The 27,242-nt window shown below is 41.7% G+C and overlaps 2 protein-coding genes across 3 annotated transcripts in view; both read left to right on the forward strand.

Moving 5' to 3' along the window:
* The first annotated feature begins 2,491 nt into the window (after nucleotides 1-2,491).
* On the forward strand, nucleotides 2,492-5,614 carry LOC136403457 (zinc-alpha-2-glycoprotein-like). The gene is made up of 2 exons (XM_066382204.1): nucleotides 2,492-2,778; nucleotides 5,160-5,614. Exons 1-2 carry the CDS (start codon nucleotides 2,703-2,705, stop codon nucleotides 5,462-5,464), a joined length of 381 nt encoding a protein of 126 aa, XP_066238301.1. The 5' UTR covers nucleotides 2,492-2,702; the 3' UTR covers nucleotides 5,465-5,614.
* Nucleotides 5,615-19,943: 14,329 nt separating this feature from the next.
* LOC136403458 (zinc-alpha-2-glycoprotein-like) overlaps nucleotides 19,944-27,242 on the forward strand; it is a 35,634-nt gene continuing 28,335 nt past the window's right edge. The window contains exon 1 of one of the 2 annotated variants that reach the window (XM_066382205.1): nucleotides 19,944-20,052. In XM_066382205.1, the coding sequence (XP_066238302.1) occupies nucleotides 19,977-20,052 (76 nt within the window). In that variant the 5' untranslated portion in view covers nucleotides 19,944-19,976. The remainder of the gene's footprint in view (nucleotides 20,053-27,242) is intronic. The other variant, XM_066382206.1, reaches the window with a different exon arrangement.

A 27,242-nucleotide genomic window follows, 5' to 3' on the forward strand; every position in this document is an offset into this window, starting at 1 on the left:
GAACCAAATGTGGGTCCATCCTCGGTCACTTTCTGCCCACCCAACTAAAATCACCTACAGCTTCCTCTGCTGGCAGGACCACCTACCACTGTAACTTCAGGAAGCCCTACACCAGGAGGACTTCATTGTCACAAATTATCTCCTTTACAATTCCTCAGTCAGTCACTTTAAAATAGCATCCTGCTCTGTTTGAGAAGTGGAGGGGCTGCCAACAGTCCAATGGCCCACAGGGGCACGTGAAAAGACCTGAATTTCCATAGGACTGGCTTCCTCTGTATCTTCCATGTTTTAATTTATGTATTCAAAATTATCTTGAAACTGACCAGGCGGTGCCACAGTGGATAGACCATCTGACTAGGATGCGGAGCACCCAGGTTCGAGACCCCAGGGTAGCCAGCTTGAGCACGGGCTCATCTGGTTTGAACAAGGCTCACCACGTTGAGTCCAACGTCACTGGCTTGAGCAAGAGGTTACTCACTCTGCTGTAGGCCCCTGGTCAAGACACATATGAGCAAGCAATCAATGAACAACTAAAGTGCCGCAACAAAGAATTGATGCTTCTCATCTCTCTCCCTTCCAGTCTGTCCATCCATCTCTGTTTCTCTCTGTCTGTCACACAAAAAAAGAAAATCATACAAAATTATCTTGAAAGAAAAAAAATGAGTAAATAGTTTCTAAAAAAATATTTAAATAAAATTTATCTTGAGAATAACTGACAAGGATGTAGATGTACAGAAGGCTAAGAACTGATAACCCTTAGAGGAATGGGGTATGCGGAGAAGACAGGCCGTGAGGGAAAACGCACAGTAGTGAAAAGTGCCTCATTGATCAAAGACCGAGATACTCATTGAATGAGCGTCCTATAGATTCTACCTCCAACTTCCATTTGATTCTATCACTCCACCTCTCTTCCCCTCAGTCTTCCATCTAAACCCTGTTTCTATCAAATTGTCCTCCGTGACTTTTCGAGAGGTCTGGCATTGTCTCTTTTTCATTTTTGCTCATTTATCCATTCACCTATTTTTATAAGTGTTTACTGTCCCTACTTGACCAGGCTGTGGCGCAGTGAATAGAATGTCAGCCAGGGACACTGAGGACCCAGGTTCAAAACGCAAGGTCAACGCCTGGAGTGCGGGCTCATCTGGTGTGAGCACAAGCTCACCAGCTTGAGCACAGGGTCACCGGCTTGAGCGTGGGATTAGAGACATGACCCCATGTTCTCTGGCTTGTGCCCAAAGTCCGTGGCTTGAGCCCAAGGTCATTTGTTTGAGCAAGGAGTCACTGGCGCAGCTGTAGTTCCCCCACCCCCTGGTCAAGGCACATATGAGAAAGTAATTAAAGAGCAACTAAAGTGAAGTAACTATGAGTTGATGCTTCTCATCTCTCTCCCTTCTTGTCTGTCTGCCCCTCTCTCTTCTCATTTGTCTCTCACATTAAAAAAATAAATAAAAATTTTTAAAAATGTTTACTATCTCCTTTTACACCAGGCACTGGTCTAAGTATAAGGGACATAAAAATGAACATGACAATACCATCACTATTACGTAGAAAAATTTTCCCTGGTGCCAGAAGAAATTCTATACCTGTTCGATATCGTGCCCAGTGACAACATCTCATGTAGCCTTTCTTGATGCCATTCCACACTTTGGTTTGTTCTCCAGACCTCTTGTCCCCCACTGTAAGTAACAATTGTATAAGATTTGTAGGAATGTCTCCATCACACTTGACTATTAGACGTTCTAGGTTTGTGAATGAGCTATGAAACCTTGTTTTAATCACTAGGCACTATTAGGTTTACATCTGTTTTGTCCTTGGAACTAGAAGAGACAAAAGAATTCTTCTGCTGTATGAGAAACGGCCTGGTTTTCAGGTTGTGCTTTGAATTGATAATTTTTCTTTTGATTTACTGTGTATTTCTTTAAGCTTTTCAGCACTTATGGACTCAAATATCCCAAACTCTTTACTTGAATTCCTCAAGCTCATCACACTGCCCTATGATAGCAGCTACTTGGGAACTAAAAATTTGCCTTTACTAAGCATTTTATTCTAGTTGACCAAAATAGATGATTCAGGCAGCTGTTTGACCCTCCACTGTTTATCACAGCCTGCAGGACCGTGCCCAACGTTGGGCTTTTAACTGCATTTAGCTCCAATCTGAACCCTTAACCAAGCCTGGTTCCCTTTCCTCTATTTCTCTGAGTGACTGTTGCCTGAAAACATCCTGTCCCAATTCCAGTAACAGTCACATCATTAGTTGATGGAACAGATTCCTATTCTGACTTTAAGCAGAAAATGTATTTATTTACCAGCTATTTCTCAGAATCATTGGAGACACTCCAAATTAGGCATGAGAAGCACAGGTCCAACCACACCATAGAACTACTCCTATAAGCATATGCTGCCGCCAACAAGGTGACAAATGTGTGGACCCATGCAAAGTCCAAACACCAGATTGGCTGTCGGAGCTCCCCATTGGCAGACAATCCATAGACTCACTGAATACAACATCCGCCATGCCTGGCCTGTATATCCTGTTTTCTCACAGTTGGGAGAGGAGCCCATCCTAGCATTCTCATTGGCCTGTGCTTTTAACTCACCAGAACAGGGCTCAAAGCCAGCCATTCCCAAAAATATAACTGGAACTCTCTCCAAGTAGTCTGCTCCAGGACACAGAGAAGCACAGTACCTTCCACTCACACAAAATGAGCACAATAGTGCCTGTCCTGCTGTCTCTGCTGCTTGTTCCGGGTCCTGCATTCTCCCAGAAGACACAAGATGGTGAGTTGGGAAGTAAGGGCTGGGTATGGAGAAGAACAGAAGAGAGGTAATGAAGGAGATAGGTGGGCAGAAAGCAGGCCCCAGATGAAGCCAAGATTCCCAGTGTACAGGAGGAATGGCTGTTTGAGGTTGTCAACTACCTTAGATTATACACTTGTAGAAGCATATAGGGAGTCTCTGGACTCATGCTAAATAAGGCCTTAAAGAATTAGAACCTAAATTCTTATTGGACAAATGAACAACACTAAGACCGGGACAAGTGAAGTGAGCTGTCCTGGGTCATGCAGCCAAGACAGAGCAAAGCCCACACAGGTGGAAATTTTTGTTTCTCCCCCTTTCAATGGCTGGACATACCTGTTTGACTCTCAGGGAGAAAGACAGCAACTCCATAGAGCACTTGTAAAACATATTAACTGAAGGATGCTTTTAGAAACAGACTAGGCCCTGGCCTGTTGGCTCAGTGGTAGAGTGTCAGCCTGGCATGCGGGAATCCCGAGTTCAATTCCCGGTACGGCACACAGAAGAAGCGCCCATCTGCTTCTCTACCCCTCCCCCTCTCCTTCCTCTCTGTCTCTCTCTTCCCCTCCCGCAGCCAAGGCTCCATTGGAGCAAAGTTTGCCAAGGTACTGAGGATGGTTCTGTGGCCTCTGCTGGAATGGTGCTGGAATGGCTCTGATTGCAGCAGAGCGACACCCCAAGATGGACAGAGCATCGCCCCCTGGTGGGCAGGCTGGGTGGATCCCGGTCGGGAGCATGCAGGAGTCTGTCTGACTGCATCCCCGTTTCAAGCTTCGGAAAAATTCAAAAGAAAAGAAAAGGAAAAAAAGAAACAGACCCATTCTGTCACTCCACAGTGAGATGCTACTACACTGGGCCTGGGAGGCCAGCTGGAGCTCGGGCAGAACCAAAGTCAATTTTAGGACAGAGTATTGAGGACATTTTTAGTATACAATATTTCAGAATGAGGAATGTAAACACAACTGTGTAAGTTTAAAATTTATAACATTTTCTGACACACTATTAAGAATATTTTTATAACAATTGATCATATTTTGATTGTTAATCACATCCTACATTGTAGTAGAATATAGTCAGCGTTCTCCCGACAGAAAGCATGAATCTCATGCATATGCCAGAAAGAGAGGTTTATTTTAAGGATACAACTCAAAACCATTATAGAGGCTGGGAAGTGTGAAATCGGCGGGAAAGGTCAGCACACTGGAGACCAGAGAAGAGTTTACGCTGCCATCTCGGGCCCAAAGGCAGTCTGGAGGCAGAGTTCCTGCTTCCTGTGGAGAATTCAGCCTCTTCTCTGTGGCCTTCAACTGATTTGTGGAGGCCCAGTCACATTATAGAGGGTAATCTGCTTCACTCAGCATCCACTGAGTAAAATGGTAATCATGTGTATAAACTAATTAGTAACAATAACTTCAGTACTGAAACTAGAAACCTGCTATATGGCCTAACATTAGTAACATCCATGAGAGTTAGATCAGGATTCCACTTCAAAATTAATTATGAAAATGCCCCACCCTCTACCCCTTCCTACCTCCCACTAAAGTGCAGAGACAGGCATGGCAATTCTGAGGTCCATTCTGGTCTTAGCTTTTGCTGATCCATTCTAAGTCATAACCTGAGGATTCTAGTCAATTTCTCTCTATGATATGCCTGTTGGCTTGGCAGTGGGGAGAAGGCAGGTGTATAAAACGTCTGCCCAGAAAGGATGAAGATGAGTAAGTGTGAGCAGGATTGCTTGAAACAGCTGACACCTTGGTTGAAATATTAAGCAGAGCCTGACCTGTGGTGGTGCAGTGGGAAAAAGCCACAACCTAGAGTGCTGAGGTTGCTGGTTCCAAACCCCTGGCTTGCCTGCTCAAGGCACATACGAGGAGAAACTATGAGTTGATGCTTCCTTCTCCTTCTATCTCCCTCTAATAACAATAAAATCTTTACTTTCTAAGTTGAAAAAAGAGAATTAATAAGAAAGAAGTTCTTGTGAGAGGGGGCAGAGAAAGGTCTGAATCACAGAAGCAGGCAGAATCTACGGGCAGGGCTCAAACTAGGGGAGGCAGGAGCCATCAAGCCCACTGGAGGTTTGGGAAAAAACAAAAAAATGCATGGCATTCACATTTCTCAGTTGCAGTAGTCAATGCACGAGGGTGGGTAGTGGGTGCTGGGAGGCAAGAAAGTAGACACGGGTATTCCACTATCCAGCAAGGAAGGCTCATAGAATGCTTCAAGTTCTCTGATCTGGAAGTTTTCTTGATGAGGCAGGTAAAAGCTGAGAGATATGCTCATCCCAGACTCCGGGGCTGGGGGGAGACGTGAGCGGGAAACCAGCCCCTTTAGACCCTCAACCTCCATGCTGTGTCTCTCCACAGATAGTCTCTCTGTATCAATCACCAGCCAGGTGGGCCCAGGAGGACACAGCGTGTACATCAAATGCATGATCAACGGCTTTTACCCAGAGCCAATTAGTATGTACTGGACTCGAGGAAGCAATGTAGTTGAGACTGAGTTGGAGAATGACAGTCTTCTCACTGAAAATGGCAATTACCTGTACTGGGTGGTGGTGGAAGTCCCCTCTTTGGAAATACCTCTCTATTCCTGCCATGTGGAGCACAGCAGCCTGGCCCAGCCCCTCGTTGTTCCATGGAATGAGGGACAGGAATCTGGAGACCAGTAGTTACCCTTTCACTAGGGCATGACAGAGGTGAGCTCAGAATGGCCAACACCACCATCGGCAAGACCCGGAGAAGCTGTGAAGAGAACAGACAGGTGGTGCATTTGAAGACACAGGCTTGAATGCTGGTCACTGAGCTGACTCACTGTTGTGTTTCCCATGATCTAATCTGTGATACCTAATCAACACTAATAACCTTGCCTGACAAACATAGTAAGTCAGATTATTAAACTTTAGATGCTATAGAAATGTCACTCGATTTTATCAATCATCCTGCCCCCAAGCATTTGAATCATTTTTAAATCTTGGTACCCACTGGAAGCAATGTTCACTGCCTGTCTTTTCCTGGGGTCCCCACTGTTGTGTGGCATGACCACTTGGTATCTTGAGTGTTGTTCAGGCACCCATTCCTGATGTTCCCTCTAGTTATGAGGCCATGGAACTCTGCAACTCTTATAAATCAATCTAAAGCCTCTTCTGTACCTCAGTTTCCCCAGCATTCCCTTAACCCCGTGAGACACTGCCTTCTCCTCCAGATACTCCTCTCTCCCACACCAAGCTGGCCTTCGGGTCCACACACAGCTATAGGCTACTTAACAGGCTTCATCCCTCCAGGATGCACTCCCTGGGAGGCAAAAATCACCTGATGTTCTTGGACTCACCCAAATTCATTTTATTGGAAGTTTTTCTGACATGAACATCTTGTATAATTTTATTTATTTATTTTTAATTGAATTTTTTGTGGTCAGTAGGTTTTTTTAATTGAGTCTCTCACCACCATACACAGGTTTGTGCATGTAAAAACTATTCATAACTATAGAGAATTTTATACAGTGTATTTTAGACAAACTGATGACATATGCCATAGAGCAAGATCACAAATGCTCTGGAGAATAACAATTTTGAAGATACTTTTATTCATCTGAAAATAAGAAAGGTGCCTGACTTGTGGAGGTACAGTCGATAGAGCATCAATTTTGGACATGAGGTCCCTGGTTGGAAACCCTGAGGTCACTAGCTTGAGCATGAGATCATCCACATGATCCCATAATCACTGACTTGAAGCTCAAAGTCTCTGGCTTGAGCAAGGGGTCACTGGCTCAGTTAGACCCCCACCCCCCATCAAAACACATATGGAGAGCAATCAATGAACAATTAAAGTGACGAAACTACGAGGTGATGCTTCTCATCTCTCTCCATTCCTGTTCCTCTCTATCTCTCTCTCTCTCTATTCTGGCTAAAATAAAAAGAAAGAAAAAGAAAATAAGAAAGGAATGTAAGCAGGTGAGAGAAAGCAAGGCAGGGATTAGATTAAAGGATCATTAACAAGATTATGTGCTTCCTTGAGAGTTAATATCCCCTTTGAAGGTTATTACTTCTGATATTTCGGAGGTGTGTTAACCTAGATGCATAAGAACAATGAACAAGGCTGGCTTATAACCTTTCACCAAAGAAGTTATAGGCATGGGGCATGACTACCCACCATGACCTGCCCTGTGAGGAATTTATAAACAGGTCATCCTATAACATTATTTTCCTTGGAATCTCCCCCTTTTTTTTCATTCACAGTTTTCATTTTTGGTCATAAATCAACAAAAAGGATGCATGGATGACCAAACTTGTTTGGATGGTGTGATCTCACAGTACCAGGAAGCTCAATCCTAGGAAGTCTCAGTGTTGAAGTTGTCTTGTTGACCATTGGACATGGGGTAATACTACAACCATGGACCTGAGTTGAGGTTGAATTTTTCCCAAAATAAAAGGGAAGGAAAGTGGGAAGCAGTAAGGTCTTATGGCCTTCATTACAAAAACAAAACAAAACAAAACAAAACAAAATTCTTCATCGTTTCTATTCTGTGAACTATCATGATATAAGCTCTGCTTTCTGTCTCATTTTTTTCTGTATTTGGCATCCAGTATAACACTTACATAAGCCACAGAAAGAGTATTTATACTTATATTATACATGTTCAGTAACCATAAATAGTTGGACTATATAGAAAAACCCAAGAACAAGTACAACTATCACAATGACTATTATCATTATCAAATGGGTAAAGTTAACCAAACCAAGGCCCTGGCCAGTTGGCTCAGTGGTAGAGCACCTGCCTGGAGTGAGGATGTTCTGGTTTTGATTCCCAGTCAAGGCACAAAGGAGAAGCAGCCATCTGCTTCTTCACCTCTTCCTTCCCCCTTTCTCTCTCTCAAACTCTTACCCTCCTGCAGCCAAAACTTGATTAGTTTGAGCACATTGCCATGGACCCTGAGGATGGCCCTGTGCAGCCTCCGCCACAGCCACTAAAAATGGCACAATTGCAAGCATGGCCCCAAATAGGCAGAGCAATGTCCCCAGATGGGGGTCGCCGGGTGGATCCCAATCAGGGCACATGTCGGAGTCTGTCTCTTTATCTCCTCTCCTCTCACTTGGAAAAGAAGAAGAAAAGAAGGATAACTAAACCAAATACACTGAGTTCAATATCAAAGAGTAGGCATAAAAGCCTTGTTGATGTCTAGAGATAGCTGTCTACCCCAGGTGCCATCAGGTTCTTATCCCCTAGCAGCCTTTGATGTCCATAAACAGGAATAGATGTCCACTTTTTAGTTAAGTGCCTGATAAGGTCCCTTCCAATGAGACTGTCTATTATTTGATATTCTTTCCAATGAACAAAATCTCCAGGTGGCAGTCAAATGATTTTTAATGTCATTGTCTCCTGAATGCTGACTGTGAAAGAAAGTAATTACCAACTTGGTATATTCTTGAAGTGACTCTATCAAACTTTGACAATAGTGTAAGATGTCTCCTTGTGAGAATGTCAGCTGAGTAGTTTCCTCAACTAGGTCTGGCTTAAATGCACTGTGATGCATGAAACACTGCAAAATCTGAAAAATGAGGAAGCAGGGAGCCAGGAAAAACCAAGTGGCTGTCTTGGGTTTCCATAGCACTGACTATTCATTTAATAATAACCATTGTTTATTTGCACAATATAACCTAGATGTTCACATCACTTTTTTGACAATGCTACCCATGAGTTTTCAAATCTTTTGAGGAATTTCAGGAGCCTTTCTGAAACACTACAGAGTTATTTCTACATATATTACAATTTTTATTTTTATTTTTTTTATTTTTCCTAAGTAAGTAGCAGGGAGGTAGAGAGGCAGACTCTCGCATGTGCTTGGCCGGGATCCATCCAGCAAGCCAACTAGAGGGCAATGCTCTGCACATCTGGGGCCATCTGCTCCATTGTAACTGGAGCCATTTTAGCACATGAGGTGAGGCTATGTTGCCATCCTCAGCACCCGGGCCAACTTCCTCCAGTGGAGCACTGGCTATGAGAGGGGAGGAGAGAGATAGAGAAGGGAGAGGGGGAAGGGTGGAGAAGCAGATGGTCGCTGCTCCTCTGTGCCCTGTCTGGGATTCGAACCCAGGATATCCAAACTCCGGGTCTACACTCTACTAGTGAGCCAACTGGCCAGGGTCATATATTAAAATATTAACCCTTAAAACCTCAATGTGAATTGTAGTCTGAGGTGGCACAGTAAATAGAGCACCAACCTGGAACGTTGAGGACACCAGTTGGAAACACTGGACCTACTGGGTCAAGGCACATATGACAATTAACCAGTGATAGCTACAGTGAAGCAACTACTTCTTGTAGCCACTCCCACCTCCTCTCTCTGTAAAATAAATAACTAAAACCTTTTTTAAAAAATCCCAATGTCTAATGAAAAGTAAGAAGCCAAATAGCATACTTTAGCTTGAACATTTTATAACCTTAAGAAACATAAAAGCAAATTATCAACATAAACTTATTTTTGTAAAACCCAGGCAAAATGACATGTCTGTTCTACTTAAACCAACAAACTTAAGCTTGCTTACGAACTAAAGATTAAACTTAGATCACATGAACTTGAAAAAACATTTAGGTTAGTGCCTATATTACTGAAAATTATAGAATATCCAATTCTTATAAGCAAGCATTGCCTTTAAATCAATTTTAACAGAACTATCAGGAGGTAGAAAGGTATCTCACATATACAGTATACATATATATAGATACACATACACAGACACAAACAAAGACCATTTAGCCATGAGACAATCTCACTAGTTATAAAAGAACAATTAGATTCAACTTCTTCCTAGAGGTATTTGCAATTTATAATTCTCTTCACAAGTCAAATTCCAAATGACCTTTCTCCTTTTAAAATAAGGGCAGCCATTTATTAATTCTGCAAAGAATTGGATTGACACCTAAATAACATCATAGGTGGATCTATTTATCTAAATCTTCATCTTGAAGTTTCAAGAGACCAATTAAATATGGTTTCCAATCATACTGCCTAGATTTATAGATGGCTTTCTCTAATTGTGCATGCGAAAGATTAATTTAGAAGTAGCAAAGGATCCTCATGTCGGCCACTGTAGTTATGTTATCAGTGCAAAAGAGGCACCAGGCATTAGTGATGAGTGGACTCAGGCCAGACCTCAGTCAACAACCTCAGTACTTGAGTTCTAGACAAGAAAGAATTTAGAACCAAGACTCAAACCATATGAGAAAGTTTATTTAGGAAGTCACAGAGTAGAAAACAAAGTCTTAGAATAAATGGGCTTAAGAAACAAGTTACAGAAGCAAAAGAAGGGCCCTTGGAGCTTAGGAGAAAGAGAGAGGCAAGGAAAACACCCAAGAGGAAGGGGGAGGGGGAGAGCAGGCATGTTTTCTAGAGACCTGGGTCCTCCATCCTGAGGGATTTAATCTGAGGTCTCTGGGGAGGACCTCAGTAGAATACTCATCAGCTTCCTCAGTGTGTTTCCTCAGGGTTGTGGTCTCCACTGATTGGTCAGCACCAGAAGAAGGGTCATCAGTCATTGAAGCTGATCCTGATGTCCATGGCATCTCTCACAGTAGCGTAGTGGCGAGGAGTGGGGAAGGGACAAGGCGTTTATCATGCCCAAGTCTCCCCTCGCAGATGGGCGCCAAATAGTCTCCAAGACAAACAAGAAAAGCCTAGTAGAAGGGGAGGGAGGCGCAAATAAAGAGTCGTGTGCCGAGCACCAGTTATGTTCCCTACACCACTGATCTCTCCTCCTAGTTTTGCTGCTTTTCTGGGCCTGGAATTGAAACACAGTTGAGGACTAGCTGTCATCTCCAGGTGTTAATGTCAAGGGAAAAGTCTGTGCAAGGACTTGTAGTCGTGCCCATTGCTAGGCACCTGGGGCTCTCTGCCCTGGTGACCCTCTGCCCCTGGCCTATCATTCTTACTCCGCTCATGCCTGTCTAACTGCCTGCTACACTTACAAATGGGAGGCTGACAGTGCTGGGCCTTGTTGACCTGGAAGGCACAATTTCCCATGTTTATTTTGAGATCTGTAGAGTCTGAACACACTTCTAGGGGATAACATAACCTACATGCACGTCTCCAGATGAGCCAAATGCAGTGATATCCCTGTCGGGCTGATTTATGCCCTAGAGAAAATTTTTTCTCAGAAACCTAAGAATACTCGAACAAGGGTGGGGAAACTTGCCAGATGCCACCCAAATATCAACACTCCAATGCATGAGCCCCTCTTTCGAGGTTCACCCGTTCTAGGGAGCCCTTCCCCTCTTCCCTGGATTCCCACTGGCTTCTCCAGGATCACGTGTTACTGCATTGAACGAGCCCAGCACCCATCTCCACCACGCCAGATTCGGGAACTGAACAACTATAATGACCTCACTGGAGATTCTGGTAGGGAATGGAAGAATCCTCTCAATTTCCAAGCTAAGGAAAGTTTAAGCTCTTGTTTAATCATCAAAAATTTTGTTCAGATCCTCAGCAAGCAATACAATTAGAAAGATAAAATTAAAGCAGCAACCCATTTTTTTCTTTTCCCTGTGTTACTACAATCCTTATTCACCTCAAGGATCTTCTAAAACCAGCTCAGATAAAATCATGGCCTGCTACTTAAAGCCAGGAGGCCCAGAATTTTGATAAAAACTCAAGTTCCCCCAATGCATAATGGGAAGCCTGTGGGTACAATGGGCCCTTGATGGTACGTCGCACTGGGTCCAGGTCTGCAGGGAGGTCTTTGTGGGCTTTTTCACACTGCCAAGTAAATGCCAATATAAGAAATGTCTAAACCTGTAGGGAAACCTTCTAAGAGTTTATTTGAGCCAAACTGATGGCATATGCCAGAAGCAAAATCTCAAAAGCTCCACAAAATAACAGGTTTGCGGCTTTTTTATGCATTTAAAATTAAGGAAGAATGATGAGGAGCATTACGTGAGGGAGAGAAAGTAAGGCAGGGATTGGCTTATAGAATAGTTAACAAGACTTTGTGCTCTTTTAGGGGTTAATACCCCCTTCCAGGGATATTACTTCTGATATTTCAAAGGTGTGTTAACCTGGATGTACAGGAACAATAATAAACCAGGCTGTAATTGAAGAATGTATGGGTCTGGGGCATGGCTACCTACCGTGCCTACTTAGGAGTTTATGATCAGCTCACCCTATGAAGACACTTTTCACAGAATCCCTTTTGGTCACAGGATCACACCCAAAACAGATTATAACTCTCAAGCCTGACTTTTTATTAACCCTCAACAGCGTAAGACAGTTTTTTTCCTTCTTGTGTGTGACAAGATCTTCCTATATCTTTCACCTTTTTTTTTTTTTTTTTTTTTTTTGGAATTTTTCTAAAGTTGGAAACAGGGAGGCAGTCAGACAGACTCTTGCATGTGCCTGACCAGCATGCCCACCAGGGGGCGATGCTCTGCCCATCTGGGGCATTGCTTTGTTGTAACCAGAGCCATTCTAGTGCCTGAGGCACAGGCCACAGAGCCATCCCCAGCCACGGCCAACCTTGCTCCAATGGAGCCTAGTGGCAGGAGGGGAAGAGAGAGACAGAAAGGAAGGAGAGGGGGAGGGGTGAAGAAGCAGATGGGCGCTTCTCCTGTGTGCCCTGGCCGGGAATCGAACCAGGTACTCCAGCACGTCAGGCCAACTCTCTACCACTGAGCCAACCGGCCAGGGCCCACCTTTCATCTTAGTAGCCCTCACATTCCATATTATTCCAGATGCTCCTCTAAGCACAGCTACTTAAGGAAATTATTCCCAGCCTTCAAAATTCTGAGCTGACTCTCTTTTAAGTCATGAAATCCAGATTCTCTCCCATTGGGCAAAATAATGTCCTGCCTGAATGAACATCAGGAAGACTACAAGGGAAAATATTCAATACCAGAGGGAACAATGCAGTGATAAATCACTAATTTTAAAATGTCAATGTAAAATTAAAAAAAATAAAAATCACGTGACAAAAAAAAATCTCAGATCAATGAGGAAACCCAAAGTCCACATGAATATGCCAGGGTCCAGGCAGACAGGAATATGAGATCCCACCCCCACCCCCGTGACAAGAGTGATGGGGCCCAAGTGGACAAGAGGGAGGAAACCTCAGAAAACTTGAGGCCAGGTCGGATGTAGGGAGGCTGGGGGGAGAGCAAAGAGGTACTCAGCACACCCAGAGAAATTTCCTGGGGGGATTCAGATTGCAGAGGAGGAGTGAAAGGCTCGGAGAGCTTGGCAAGAAGTGGTAGAAAGTGTTCATGAGGAGGTGGTTAGGAGACAACTGAGAAGGGGTCACAGGGCTCAGGTGACCTGAGGGTGGGGCTTGGCTACAGGCACCAACAAGTCACATCAGGGAAGATGAAGGAGTCCCTCCAAGGTCGCCTCTGCCCAGCCAACAGTCATCCCCAACAGCTTCCTCTGGCAGGCACACCAACTTCAAGTGCAATTTCAGGACACCCCAGGAGGGCCTCCTTGTCACACATTATCTCCTTCTTAACAATTCCTCAGTCACTTTAGGATAGCATGTGGCTCTGTATCAAGGAACCCCTCTGCAAAGAGCCCATCACAGCATGGAAACACTGTGTTTCCATGTCACTGGCTTCCTCTTTATTCTGTTTTATATAATGCATGAAAAATTATCCTGATATCGAGGTCACCAGTTTGAAACACTGGCTTGCCTGGTCAAGACACATATGGGAGTTGATGCTTCCTTCTCCTTCCTTAATATCTCTCTCTCTTTCTCTCTTTCTTTCTCTCTCTCTCATTCTCTCTCCCTCTCTCCTCTCTAAAATGAATAAATAAAATGGTTTATAATATTATCCTGTAAGAAAATAGTGAATGAATAAATAATTTCTAAAAATTAAGAAAAAATAAAATTTGTGTTAGCAAGGGAGTAGATGGCACAAAGGTTAAGAACTACTGAACTAGCCTGACCAGGTGGTGGTGCAGTGGATAGAGCATTGGACTAGGATGCAAAGCACCCAGGGTCAAGACCCCGAGGTTGCCAGCTTGAATGCAGGCTCAACAGGTTTGAGCAAAGCTCACCAGCTTGGACCCAAGGGCGCTGGCTTGAGCAATGGGTTACTCAGTCTGCTGAAGGCCCATGGTCAAGGCACATATGAGAAAGCAATCCATGAACAACTAAGGTGTCGCAACAAAAACTGATGATTGATGCTTCTCATCTCTCTTCGTTCCTGTCTGTCTATCCCTCTCTCTGACTCTCTCTCTCATTCTGTCTATGTAAAAAAAAAAAAATTATTAAACTAGAGGAAGGATATATGCAGAAAATACAGGCTGTGAGGGAAAAGATGTAACAACAGAATGTACCTCTTTCATTAAAATACATAGGATGTAGGCCCTGGCTGGTAGGCTTAGTGGTAGAGCATTGGCCTGGTATGCAGGGGTCCCAGATTTGATCCCTGGCCAGGGCACACAGGAGAAGTGCCCATCTGCTTCTCCACTCCTCCCCCTCTTCTTCCTCTCCGTCTCTCTCTTCCCCTCCTGCAGCCGAAGCTCCATTGGAGGAAAGATGGGCCGGGCGCTGAGGATGGCTCTGTGGCCTCTGCCTCAGGCGTTAGAATGGCTCTGGATGCAACAGAGTGACACCCTAGATGGGCAGAGCATCGCTCCCTGGTGGGAATGCTGGGTAGACCCCAGTCGGGCGCATGTGGGAGTCTGTCTGACTGCCTCCCAGTTTCCAGCTTCGGAAAAATGCAAAAAATTAAAAAATATATATATTTTTTTTTATAAAAATTAAAAAATAAAAAAAATATATATATATATAGCATGCTCATTGGATTAGGGGTGTGCCTCCAGAATTTTACTTCTATATCCGTTCTCAATATATACCACACCACATGCCCAACCCCTCAATCTTCTCACTGAACGCTATTTCCGATAAGTTCGAAATAGACTCTCAGATAGGTCTGGTGCTGTCCCTTTTGGTCTTTGTTCATTTACCCATTGATCTATTCCTGTAAGTGTTTATTCATTGTCTTCTTTCTGCCAGGAAGCAGACTATTGCTAGGGACAGAGAAATGAACATGGCACACTTCAGCCCTGTTCTTATAAAGTTTGCCCTTTAGGTGCCAACAGAAATTTTATCCCTGTTTACATTTCTTGTGAAGCCTTTCCCAATGCCATTTCACACTTGACTTCCTTCTCTAAAAAAGCTCTTGTCAACACTCATCATATTACAATTGTATAAGATAGGTAGGAGTGTCTTGGTCAGAGTTGGTTATTGATTTTTTTAGGTTTTTGTATATAAGTTATGAAAGCTCATTTTTTGTTCTTAGGTTTTAATCATTAGGCATTATTAAGTTTCATCTGTTTTATCCTCACAACTAGAAAAGACAAAATATTCTTTCTGCACCATCATAGGAATTGCCTGGTGTTCAGACTCTGCTTGAGCCAATAATTTCTGCTTTTAATTTTGTTTTTTTCCTTAATCTTTCCAGCACTTGTAGACTTAACTATCAAGGAATTTTTTTTTAAGAGAGAGAGAGAGAAAGATAGAGATGAGAAGCATCAGCTCATAGCTATGGCACCTTAGTTGTTCACTGATTGCTTCTCATATGTGCCTTGACTGGAGGGATCAAGGTGAACCAGTGACCCCTTCCTCAAGCCAACAACATTGGGTTCAAACCAGTAACCTTGGGCTTTAAGCCAACAACCTTTGGGCCCAAACTAGTGACCATGGGATCATGTTGATGAATCCACACTCAACCTGGCAAGCCCAGGTTCAAGCAGGCAACTTGCATTCAAGATGGTAACCTCAGTGTTTCAAACCTGGGTCTTCAGCATCCCAGGTCAATGCTCTCTGCACTATGCCAACACTGATCAGACAACCATCCCAGATTTAGTCCTTGAATGCTCAAGGCCTTCACCCTGTCTGATGGTAGCAGCCTCAGGGAAACTAAACTTTTGCCTTCAATGAGCATTACGTTGAGTTGACAAGGCCTAACTAAATCAGCTGTTTCTCCCTCCACTGTATATTGAGGTCTGTAAGAACCTCCCAAAGATATTTGTGTTTTCACTGGCTTTAGCTCCAATATGGTTCTATAACCAAACCTGGTTCCCATTCCTCCATTTTCCTTCGCGAATGTTGCTTTAAGAAAGTCCTTTCCCCATTTCAGTAGAGTCACATCATTAAATCTGTTGTAGAAACAAATTCTTATTCCAACTTTAAGTAGAAAATAAATTTATTTACAGGTTTGTTCTAGAATCAGTGGAGAGCCTGAAGAACCCACACTCAATTAGGCAGAAGAAAGATAAGCCAAACCACACCGTGGAACCGGTCCTATAATAACATGCTGCTGCCAACAGAAGCAATAAATGCCACACCATGGAAGCCCTAGACAAGGTCACAGTCCCCAGAATACCTGTTCCAGGTTTCAGACTCACTGAGCAGACATCTTCCCAGCCTGGACTAAGTATCCTGTTTTCTCAGTCAGGTGAGGAGCCCATCCTGGCACTCTCACCTGTGCATTCACCTCACCTGGGGAGAGCTCAAAGCCAGCCATTCCCAAAATGACCCTGGCTCTGTCTCTAAATAGTCTGCTCCAAGCTCCTGGACCTCAGGAAGATGAGAATCTTCTAGTCAGGAACCATGAGCACAATAGTGCCTTTCCTGCTGTCCCTGCTGCTCCTCTGGGTCCTGACATGCCCTTGGAGACCCAAGCTGCTGAGTGTGGAAGCAAGAACTAGCTTTGGAGAAGAATGGAGGAGAGGTGATGAATGGGATGACGGAAGAAAAGCCCCTGATGGAGCTGGAATTCCCAGTGTACAGTGGGAAAGGCTGTCTGAGACTCAGCTCACACTCTTCTAGAAGGATACAGGGAGCCTCTGGACTTATTCTAAATCAGACCTCAAAGAATAATAATTTAAAAAAATTTTAGTATACAGATGAACAAAATCAAGACCCAGAGAAACAAAGTGACCTTACCTAGGGTCACATTCCCAGGACAGAGTAAGAATCACACACGTGGAACTTTTTGTTCCTTTTTTTTTTTCCAGTGACTGGATATACCTGTCTGACCCCCAGGGAAAGAGACAGCAACTCTAAGGGGAAAGTGTGAAGGCAGGTTACCTGGAGGGATGATTCCTGAAGGACACCCATGCCCTCACCCCACAGGCTATGACAGTGGGCCTGGAAGGTAAGTATCTGGGAAAGCAGCCCATGGGGAGCTTGGGAAGAACCAGTCAATTCTAAGACTGAGACTGAGGCCCTTTTTTGGGGGTGAGAGGCAAACAAAATTCAAGGATGAAGAAATATAAGCTAAATTGTGCAAGTTTCTAATTCATTACATACACAAACTGTGAAAATATAAGTTTTATAAAAATTGATCACATTGATAACATTAATAACATCTACTCCTAATTCTCCAAACTCTACCCCCTAATCTGAGCTCCTAAAGGAATTCATCCCCAACCTTCGAAATGCTGAGCCAACTCTCTTATCTTTCTCAAAGCTTTAATTTAAGGACTATTCTTTTTTATTTTGATACTTCAATTTCAAAATCAAAGCTGAGAAACAGCTTCTTTAAGTGAAATCCACATTCCCTTTCTTCAGGCAGAATAATGTCCTGTTTGAACATAAGGAGACTGCAGGGAAGAAAAATTCAAATAGTTAAAAGGCAACAATGTACAATTAATATTTCAAAATATTATGACACTTTGAAAAAAATTTTAAAAATCACTGGAGAAAAATCTCAGATGAATGAGAAAACCCAGAATCCAAGTTAGTGGCCAGGGCCAGTAAAGATGGGAATGTTGGATCACACCCAGCCCATGACAGGAATGAGGGGCCCATCCGGATGAGAGGGAGGAAAGCTCGGAAGACCTGAGTCCTGGCCAAATGTGGGGCAGGAGGAGAAGGCACAGAGAACACCTCCCCCCCCACACAGAGGGATTCTGATTTCAGAGGAGGTGCAAAGACTGAAGATAATTTGCCAAGAAAAGGTAGAAAGATTGTTGCTGACCAGGAGGGCAGAGGCAGCTGAGAGGGGAGGGTCACAAGGCCTTGACAGGAAAGTGACCTGAATTTGGGACTGGGCCATAGGCATTGACTAGTCAATTCAGAGAGGAGGCAGGGGTCTGGAGAACCAAATGTGGATCCATCCTCAGTCACTTTCTGCCCACCCAACTAAAATCACCTACAGCTTCCTCTGCTGGCAGGAACACCTACCACTGTAACTTCAGGAAGCCCCACACCAGGAGGACTTCATTGTCACAAACTATCTCCTTCTTCACAATTCCTCAGACAGTCACTTTAAAATAGCATCCTGCTCTGTTTGAGGGGTGGAGGGGCTGCCAATAGTCCAATGGCTCACAGGGGCACAGGAAAAGACCTGAATTTCCATAGGAGTAGCTTCCTCTGTATCTGCCATGTTTTCATTTATGCATTCAAAATTATCTTGAGCCTGACCAGGCGGTGGCACAGTGGATAGAGCGTCAGACTGGGATGCAGAGGACTCAGGTTCGAGACCCCAGGGTACCCAGCTTGAGCACGGGCTCATCTGGTTTGAGCAAGGCTAACCACCTTGAGCCCAAGGTCACTGATTGAGCAATAGGTCACTCACTCTGCTGTTGGCCCTGCTCAAGGCACATATGAGAAAGCAATCAATGAACAACTAAGGTGCCACAACAAAGAATTGATATGTCTCATCTCTCTCCTTTCCAGTCTGTCTGTTCCTCTCTTTCTCTCTCTGTCTATCACACACAAAAAAAGAAAACCATACAAAATTATCTTTAAAAAATGAGTAAATAGTTTCTAAAACATATTTAAATATGGCCCTGACCGGTTGGCTCAGCGGTAGAGCGTCGGCCTGGCGTGCGGGGGACCCGGGTTCGATTCCCGGCCAGGGCACATAGGAGAAGCGCCTGTCGGGAGCCGATCAACGACTGCCGGCTGACAAGGTCACAGCAGGAGAAGACCCACAACTGCTGGCTGACAAGGTCACAGCAAGAGAAGACCCACAACTGCTGGCTGACAAGGTCACAGCAGAAGAACATCAAAAACTGCTGATTGACAAAATCACAGCAGAGAAGACCAACGGCTGCTGGTTGACAAATTCACCGCAGTGAAGACCAATGGCTGCAGGTTGACAAAGTCACCGCAAAGGAAAGGCACAACGATACTTCCCCCTTTGACTTTTTGAATTAATCTGGCCTTATATCCCCCCTTTTTCTGGGTGTGTGCTATTATTTATAGCACAGAGATAATAGTACCGTGCTTTCCCTGTAGATTCGTAGTAACTTCTTTGGAAATGAGACAGAGGGTGTGAGTTCCACAGAGAAGCCTGTAAGCCCCTTGAACTGGGCTCATAAACATAAGAGGCTGGCTATGATATCCCTCGTAAAGGATTAAGTTTGTAGGAGAATTTCTTCTTAATCATGTTAGAAAGAATAGATTGTGACTTGTGAATGGGTAGAAGGCAGTGGCTGTGCACAGAGCACCTTTCGGCCTTCACTTAATTCAACATTTTTCCTCCCTAGCCTTTTCATGTGATAGAGTAGAGAAACTTTCCTTTCTTCTTGCTTACCTGACCTGCAGATGGTGGAACACTCTGAGAAGAATATAGTTAGAACTTAACTAGTGTGTGAATATAGTAAATAAATAAAATTTGACTAGACAATAGAATCTTAGGAAAGGAGTAATGGAATGGCCCGTTGCGTGGCCTGGGATGGGAATGCAGTCAGCAAGAAAAGAATGTTTTGCTAAGAGACTTGTTTTATGACTAAAGGCAGTTGCTGGGCTTTCTCAGTGAGACACTCTCATGAGGTTTGTATACTTCCAAAAATTCTTTCTTCATATAATGAGAGAAATATGGGGGGATCCATAGAAGCAATAGCAATTAATGTCTTCTGATATTATGTTGCTACTAAGCTATCTTACAGGTGCACTCTATATATCTTTAAGCAAAAGTTACTCCTGATGTTATGACAATTTCTTAATAAGCAAGCCTTTTGAAGTCTTGTGAGAAAAATTAGGACCATCCGCCCAGCCTGGCCTGTGTATCCTGTTTTCTCACAGTTGGGAGAGGAGCCCATCCTGGCATACTCATTGCCCTGTGCATTTAACTCACCAGAACAGGGCTCAAAGCAGGCCATTTTCAAAACTATACTGGCACTCTCTCCAAGTAGTCTGCTCCAGGACACAGAGAAGCACAGTACCTTCTACTGCGACAAAATGAGCACAATGGTGCCTGTCCTGCTGTCTCCACTGCTTGTTCTGGGTCCTGCATTCTCCCACAAGACCCAAAATGGTGAGTTGGGAAATAAGGGCTGCATATAAAGAAGAACAGAAGAGAGGTAATGAAGGAGATAGGTGAGCGAGGAGAGGGCCCCAGATGAAGCCAAGATTCCCAGTGTACAGGAGGAATGGCTGTTTGAGGTTGTCAACTAACTCAGACTATACACTTGTAGAAGCATTTAGGGAGTCTGTGGACTCATGCTAAATAAGGCCTTAAAGAATTAGAACCTAAATTCTTATTAGACAAATGAACAAAACTAAGACCCGGACAAGTGAAGTGACCTGTCCTGGGTCATGCAGCCAGGACAGAGCAAAGCCCACACCGGTGGAACTTTTTGTTTCTCCCTCCTTTCAATGGCTGGACATACCTGTCTGACTCTCAGGGAGAAAGACACAACTCCACAGAGCACTTATAAAACATATTAACTGGAGGATGCTTTAGAAACAGACCCATTCCCTCACTCCACAGTGAGATGCTACGACAGTAGGCCTGCAGGCCAGCTGGAGCTCGGGCAGAACCAGAGTCGATTTTAGGACAGAGTACTGAGGACATTTTTAGTATACAAAATTTCAGGATGAGGAATGTAAACACAACTGTGTAAGATTAAAATTTATAACATTTTCTGACAAACTATTAAGTATGTTTTATAACAATTGATCATATTTTGATTGTTAATCACATCCTACATTGTAGTAGAATTTAGTCAGCGTTCTCCAGACAGAAAGCATGAATCTCATGCATATGCCAGAAAGAGAGGTTTCTTTTTCTTTTTTTTTTAATAATCTTATTTTTTTAATTGGGTGACATCAATAAATTAGGATACATATATTCAAAGATAACAAGTCCAGGTTATCTTGTCATTCAATTATGTTGCATACCCATCACCCAAAGTCAGATTGTCCTCTGTCACCTTCTATCTAGTTTTCTTTGTGCCCTTCCCCCTCCCCTTTTCCCTCTCCCTCTCCCCCCTCCCCCCGTAACCACCACACTCTTATCAATGTCTCTTAGTTTCACTTTTATGTCCCAGCTACATATGGAATAATGCAGTTCCTGGTTTTTTCTGATTTACTTATTTCGCTTCGTATCATGTTATCAAGATCCCACCATTTTGCTGTAAATGATCCGATGTCATCATTTCTTATGGCTGAGTAGTATTCCATAGTGTATATGTGCCACATCTTCTTTATCCAGTCATCTATTGATGGGCTTTTTGGTTGTTTCCATGTCCTGGCCACTGTGAACAATGCTGCAATGAACATGGGGCTGCATGTGTCTTTACGTATCAATGTTTCTGAGTTTTGGGGGGTATATACCCAGTAGAGGGATTGCTGGGTCATAAGGTAGTTCTATTTTCAGTTTTTTGAGGAACCACCATACTTTGTTCCATAATGGTTGTTCTACTTTACATTCCCACCAACAGTGGATGAGGGTTCCTTTTTCTTCACAGCCTCTTCAACATTTGCTATTACCTGTCTTGTTAATAATAGCTAATCTAACAGGTGTGAGGTGGTATCTCATTGCTGTTTTGATGTGCATTTCTCTAATAACTAAAGAAGATGAGCATCTTTTCATATATCTGTTGGCCATTTGTATTTCTTCCTGGGAGAAGTGTCTGTTCATGTCCTCTTCCCATTTTTTTCTTGGATTGTTTGTTTGTTTGTTGTTGAGTTTTATGAGTTCTTTGTATATTTTGGATATTAGGCCCTTATCTGAGCTGTTGTTTGAAAATATCATTTCCCATTTAATTGGCTGTCTGTTTATTTTGTAATCAGTTTCTCTTGCTGAGCAAAAAATTCTTATTCTGATATAGTCCCATTCATTAATTTTTGCCTTCACTTCTCTTGCCTTTGGAATCAAATTCATAAAATGTTCTTTAAAACCCAGGTCCATCAGTTTAGTACCTATGTCTTCTTCTATGTACTTAGTTGTTTCAGGTCTTATGTTTAGATCTTTGATCCATTTTGAGTTAATTTTAGTACAGGGGGACAAACTATAGTCCAGTTTCATTCTTTTGCATGTGGCTTTCCAGTTTTCCCAGCACCATTTATTGAAGAGGCTTTCCTTTGTCCATTGTGTGTTGTTGGCCCCTTTATCAAAAATTATTTGACTATATATATGTGGTTTTATTTCTGGGTTTTCTATTCTGTTCCATTGGTCTGAGTGTCTATTTTTCTGCCAATACCATGCTGTTTTGATTGTCGTGGCCCTATAATATAGTTTGAAGTCAGGTATTGTAATGCCCCCAGCTTCATTCTTTTTCTTTAGGATTGCTTTGGCTATTCGAGATTTTTTATAGTTCCATATAAATCTGATGATTTTTTGCTCCATTTCTTTAAAAAATGTCATTGGAATTTTGATGGGAATTGCATTAAATTTGTATATTGCTTTGGGTAATATGGCCATCTTGATTATATTTATTCTTCCTAACCAAGAACAAGGAATATTCTTCCATCTCATTATATCTTTTTCGATTTCCCTTAACAATAGTTTATAGTTTTCATTATATAAGTCCTTTACATTCTTTGTTATGTTTATTCCTAGGTATTTTTGTTGTTGTTGTTGTTGTTGCAATCGTGTAGGGGATTATTCTTTTGAGTTCATTCTCAAATGTTTCATTGTTGGCATATAGAAAGGCTATTGACTTCTGTATGTTAATTTTGTATCCTGCGACCTTACTGTATTGGCTTATTGTTTCTAGTAGTCTTTTTGTGGATTCTTTGGGGTTTTCGATGTATAGGATCATATCATCTGCAAAAAGTGATATCTTTACTTCTTATTTTCCGATATGGATGCCTTTTATTTCTTTGTCTTGTCTGATTGCTCTGGCTAGAACCTCTAGTACACATTAAATAAGAGTGGAGAGAGTGGACAACCCTGTCTTGTTCTTGATTTAAGGGGGAAAGCCTTCAGTTTTGTGCCATTTAATATGATGTTAGCTGATGGTTTATCATATATGGCCTTTATCATGTTGAGATATTTTCCTTCTACACCCAGTTTGTTGAGAGTCTTAAACATAAAATTGTGTTGTATTTTATCAAAAGCCTTTTCTGCGTCTATTGATAAGATCATGTGGTTTTTGTTCTTTGTTTTGTTGATATAGTGTATTACGTTAACCGTTTTACATATGTTGAACCATCCTTGAGATTCTGGGATGAATCCCACTTGATCATGATGTATTATTTTTTTAATATGTTGTTGTATTCGGTTTGCCAGTGTTTTGTTTTAGTATTTTAGCATCTGTATTCATTACAAATATTGGTCTGTAGTTTTCTTTTTTTGTGCAGTCCTTGCCTGGTTTTGGTATGAGGGTTATGTTGGCCTCATAAAATGTATTTGGTAGTATTGCTTCTTCTTTAATTTTTTGGAAGACTTTCAGTAGAATAGGAACCAAGTCTTCTTTGAATGTTTAATAAAATTCATTGGTATAGCTGTCTGGGCCTGGACTTTTATTTTTGGGGAGGTTTTTAATGGTTTTTTCTACTTCTTCTCTATTAATAGGTCTGTTTAGGCTTTCTGCTTCTTCTTGACTCAGTCTAGGAAGGTTGTATTGTTCTAAGAATTTATCCATTTCTTCTAGGTTGTTGAATTTAGTGGCATAAAGTTTTTCATAGTATTCTACAATAATTCTTTGTATATCTACGGTGTCTGTGGTGATTTCTCCTCTTTCATTTTGGATTTTTTTTTATATGAGTTCTTTCTCTTTTTTCCTTGGTAAGTCTTGCCAAAGGCTTGTCAATTTTGTTGATCTTTTCAAAGAACCAGCTTCTTGTTCTATTAATTTTTTCTAGTTTTTCTGTTCTCTATTTCATTTATTTCTGCTCTGATTTTTATTATCTCCTTTCTTCGGCTGGTTTTGGGTTGTCTTTGTTCTTCTTTTTCTAGTTCCTTAAGGTGTTAAGTGGTTCACTTGGGCTCTCTCTTGTTTGTTTATATATGCCTGAAGTGATATGAACTTCCCTCTTATCACTGCTTTTGCTGCATCCCATAGATTCTGATATGTCGTATTGTCATTTTTATTTGTCTGTATATATCTTTTGATCTCTGCGCTTATTTCCTCTTTGACCCATTCATTTTTTAAAAGTATGTTGTTTAGTTTCCACATTTTTGTGGAACTTTTTTCCTCTTTTTTGCAATTGAATTCTAGTTTCAAGGCTTTATTATCAGAAAATATGCTTGGTACAACTTCGATTTTTCTGAATTTGCTGATTTTTTTTGTGGCCCAACATATGGTCAATTCTTGAGAATGATCCATGTACACCGGAGAAAAATGTATACTCAGTCACCTTGGGATGAAATGTCCTGTAGATGTCTATCATATCCAGGTGCTCTAGTGTTTTGTTTAAGGCCACTATATCTTTGTTGATTCTCTGTTTGGATGACCTATCTAGAGCCGTCAGCGGTTTATTGAGGTCTCCAACTATGATTGTATTTTTGGTCAGTTTTTGTTTTAAGGTCAATAAGTAGCTGTCTTATATATTTTGGTGCTCCTTGGTTTGGTGCATATATATTAAGAATTGTTATGTCTTCTTGATTCAGTGTCCCCTTAGCCATTATGAAATGGCCATTTTTGTCTCTGAGTATTTTTGCTGTCTTGTAGTCAGCATTATCAGATATGAGTATTGCTACGCCTGCTTTTTTTTGGATGTTATTTGCTTGGAGTATTGTTTTCCAGCCTTTCACTTTGAATTTGTTTTTATCCTTGTTACTTAGATGAGTTTCTTGTAGGCAACATACAGTTGGATTTTCTTTTTTAATCCATTCTGCTACTCTGTGCCTTTTTATTGGTGAGTTTAATCTGATTACATTTAGTGTAATTATTGACACTTGTGAGTTCCCTATTGCCATTTTATATATTGCTTTCTGTTAGTTTTGTGTCTTGTTTGATCCTTCTCTTTCATCTTTCTATCTTTTGTTTTTATTTGGTTGTATTCCATACATCTTTTCTCTGTTGCTATCTTTTTTAAATCATGTGCTTCTGTGGTGGTTTTTTCTTTTTCTTTTTTTTTTTTTTTAAATAAATTTTTATTAATGGTAATGGGATGACATTAATAAATCAGGGTACATATATTCAAAGAAAACATGTCTAGGTTACCTTGTCATTAAATTATGTTGCATACCCCTCGCCCAAAGTCAGATTGTCCTTCGCCACCCTCTATCTAGTTCTCTGTGCCCCTCCCCCTCCCCCTAACTCTCCCCCTGTCCTCCCTCCCCCCACCCCTGGTAACCACCACACACTTGTCCATGTCTCTTAGTCTCATTTTTATGTTCCACCAATGTATGGAATCATGTAGTTCTTGTTTTTTTCTGATTTACTTATTTCACTCCTTATAATGTTATCAAGATCCCACCATTTTGCTGTAAATGATCTGATGTCATCATTTCTTATGGCTGAGTAGTATTCCATAGTGTATATGTGCCACATCTTCTTTATCCAGTCTTCTATTGAAGGGCTTTTTGGTTGTTTCCATGTCTTGGCCACTGTGAACAGTGCTGCAATGAACATGGGGCTACATGTGTCTTCACGTATCAATGTTTCTGAGGTTTTGGGGTATATACCCAGTAGAGGAATTGCTGGGTCATAAGGTAGTTCTATTTGCAGTTTTTTGAGGAACCACCATACTTTCCTCCATAATGGTTGTACTACTTTACAGTCTGTGGTGGTTTTTTCAATGGTGGTTACCTTTAAGTAATGAAAAGGGTTCATACCCTGTTCATTGTAGTGCACTATTTTGTGAGTACTTTTGCACTCCATTGTCCTTTGCTACTGTTAATCTCCATCCTATCCTCCCCCTTTCTTTTTGTTGTTGTCACAGTTTAAATTTGGTTTTATTGTGTTCTTCTTGGAGCTTTTACTTGTGGCTTTGTGGTTTTTTTGTTCTTTATATCTGATTGGAGAACCCCCTTTAGTAATTCCTGGAGTGGGGGTTTTCTGATGATAAATTCCCTCATCTTTTCTGTATCTGTGAATGTTTTTATTTCTCTTTCATATTTGAAGGATAGCTTTGATGGCTATACTATTCATGGCTGAAAGTTACTCTCTTTCAGGACTTTAAATATTGGGGTCCACTCTCTTCTAGCTTGTAGAGTTTCTGCTGAGAAATCTGAGGATAATCTAATGGGCCTTCCTTTATATGTTGTATTCTTCTTTTCCCTGGCTGCCTTGATAATTTTTTCTTTGCTGTTGGTTTGTGCCAATTTCATTATGATGTGCCTTGGAGTAGGTTTGTTGGGGTTAAGAAAACTCGGAGTTCTGTTTGCTTCTTGAATTTGAGGCTTCAGTTCTTTCCACAGGCTTGAGAAGTTCTCATCTATTATTTGTTTGAGTATGTTCTCCATTCCATTTTCTCTCTCTTCTCCCTCTGATATACCTATTATTCTTATGTTATTCTTTTTGATGGAGTCAGATAATTTCTGTAGGGCTATCTCATTTTTTTTAATTTTTGAGTCTCTTTCTTCTTCTCTTTGTTGTGCCTCAAGTTGCTTGTCTTCTATTTCACTAATCCTCTCTTCTATCTGGCCTGTTCTATTAGCTAAGCTTGTTACCTCATTTTTCAGCTCGTGTATTGAGTTTTTCATCTCTGTTTGATTTGTTTTTATAGTTTCAATTTCCTTGGACATATATTCTTTGTGTTCATTGAGTTGTTTTCTGAGCTCCCTAAATTGCCTTTCTGTGTTTTCTTGTATATCTCGGAGGATTTTTAGGATTTCTATCTTGAATTCTCTGTCATTTAGCTCCAAGGTTTCCAATATATTAAATTTTTTCTCCATAGATTTTTCCTCATCTAGCTGTGTTACCTCTCTTTCTTTTGTATCCATGATATTCGATTTTCTCTTCCTTAATGGCATCTGAGGGTGGTTTGTTGATAGTATTAATGAGATTTAATAAAGAATAAAAAGTTAAAAAAATAAAAATCAAAAATCAAAAAGTTTTTTTTAAAATAATAATTAAGTAAAGAAAAATAAAATTTAAAAAAAGGAAATTATTCCCCCCCCTCCTTTTTTTCTCTCCTCTCCTCTCTCCTCTTTCTTGAGAAAATCTTGTTGTGAACTGTGAATTATATTGTACTAAATAGAACAAATAATGCCTGTACTGGAGGGCCTGAATTGGGGAGAAGTAATAAAGGGGCAAAAAACAAAACAAAAAAGGGGGTATGGACCCACAAAAAGCAAATAAGGAAAAAATTTGGGTCAAGAATAAAATG

Source organism: Saccopteryx leptura, chromosome 4 (assembly GCF_036850995.1).
Source record: "Saccopteryx leptura isolate mSacLep1 chromosome 4, mSacLep1_pri_phased_curated, whole genome shotgun sequence".
NCBI lineage: Eukaryota > Metazoa > Chordata > Mammalia > Chiroptera > Emballonuridae > Saccopteryx > Saccopteryx leptura.

Excerpts from the sequence above, each read along its gene's own strand:
- LOC136403457 (XM_066382204.1), top strand. The coding sequence starts at position 2,703 with ATGAGCACAATAGTGCCTGTCCTGCTGTCTCTGCTGCTTGTTCCGGGT. Across the intron at positions 2,779-5,159 it reads CTCCCAGAAGACACAAGATG|ATAGTCTCTCTGTATCAATC; the intron begins GTGAGTTGGGAA and ends GTCTCTCCACAG.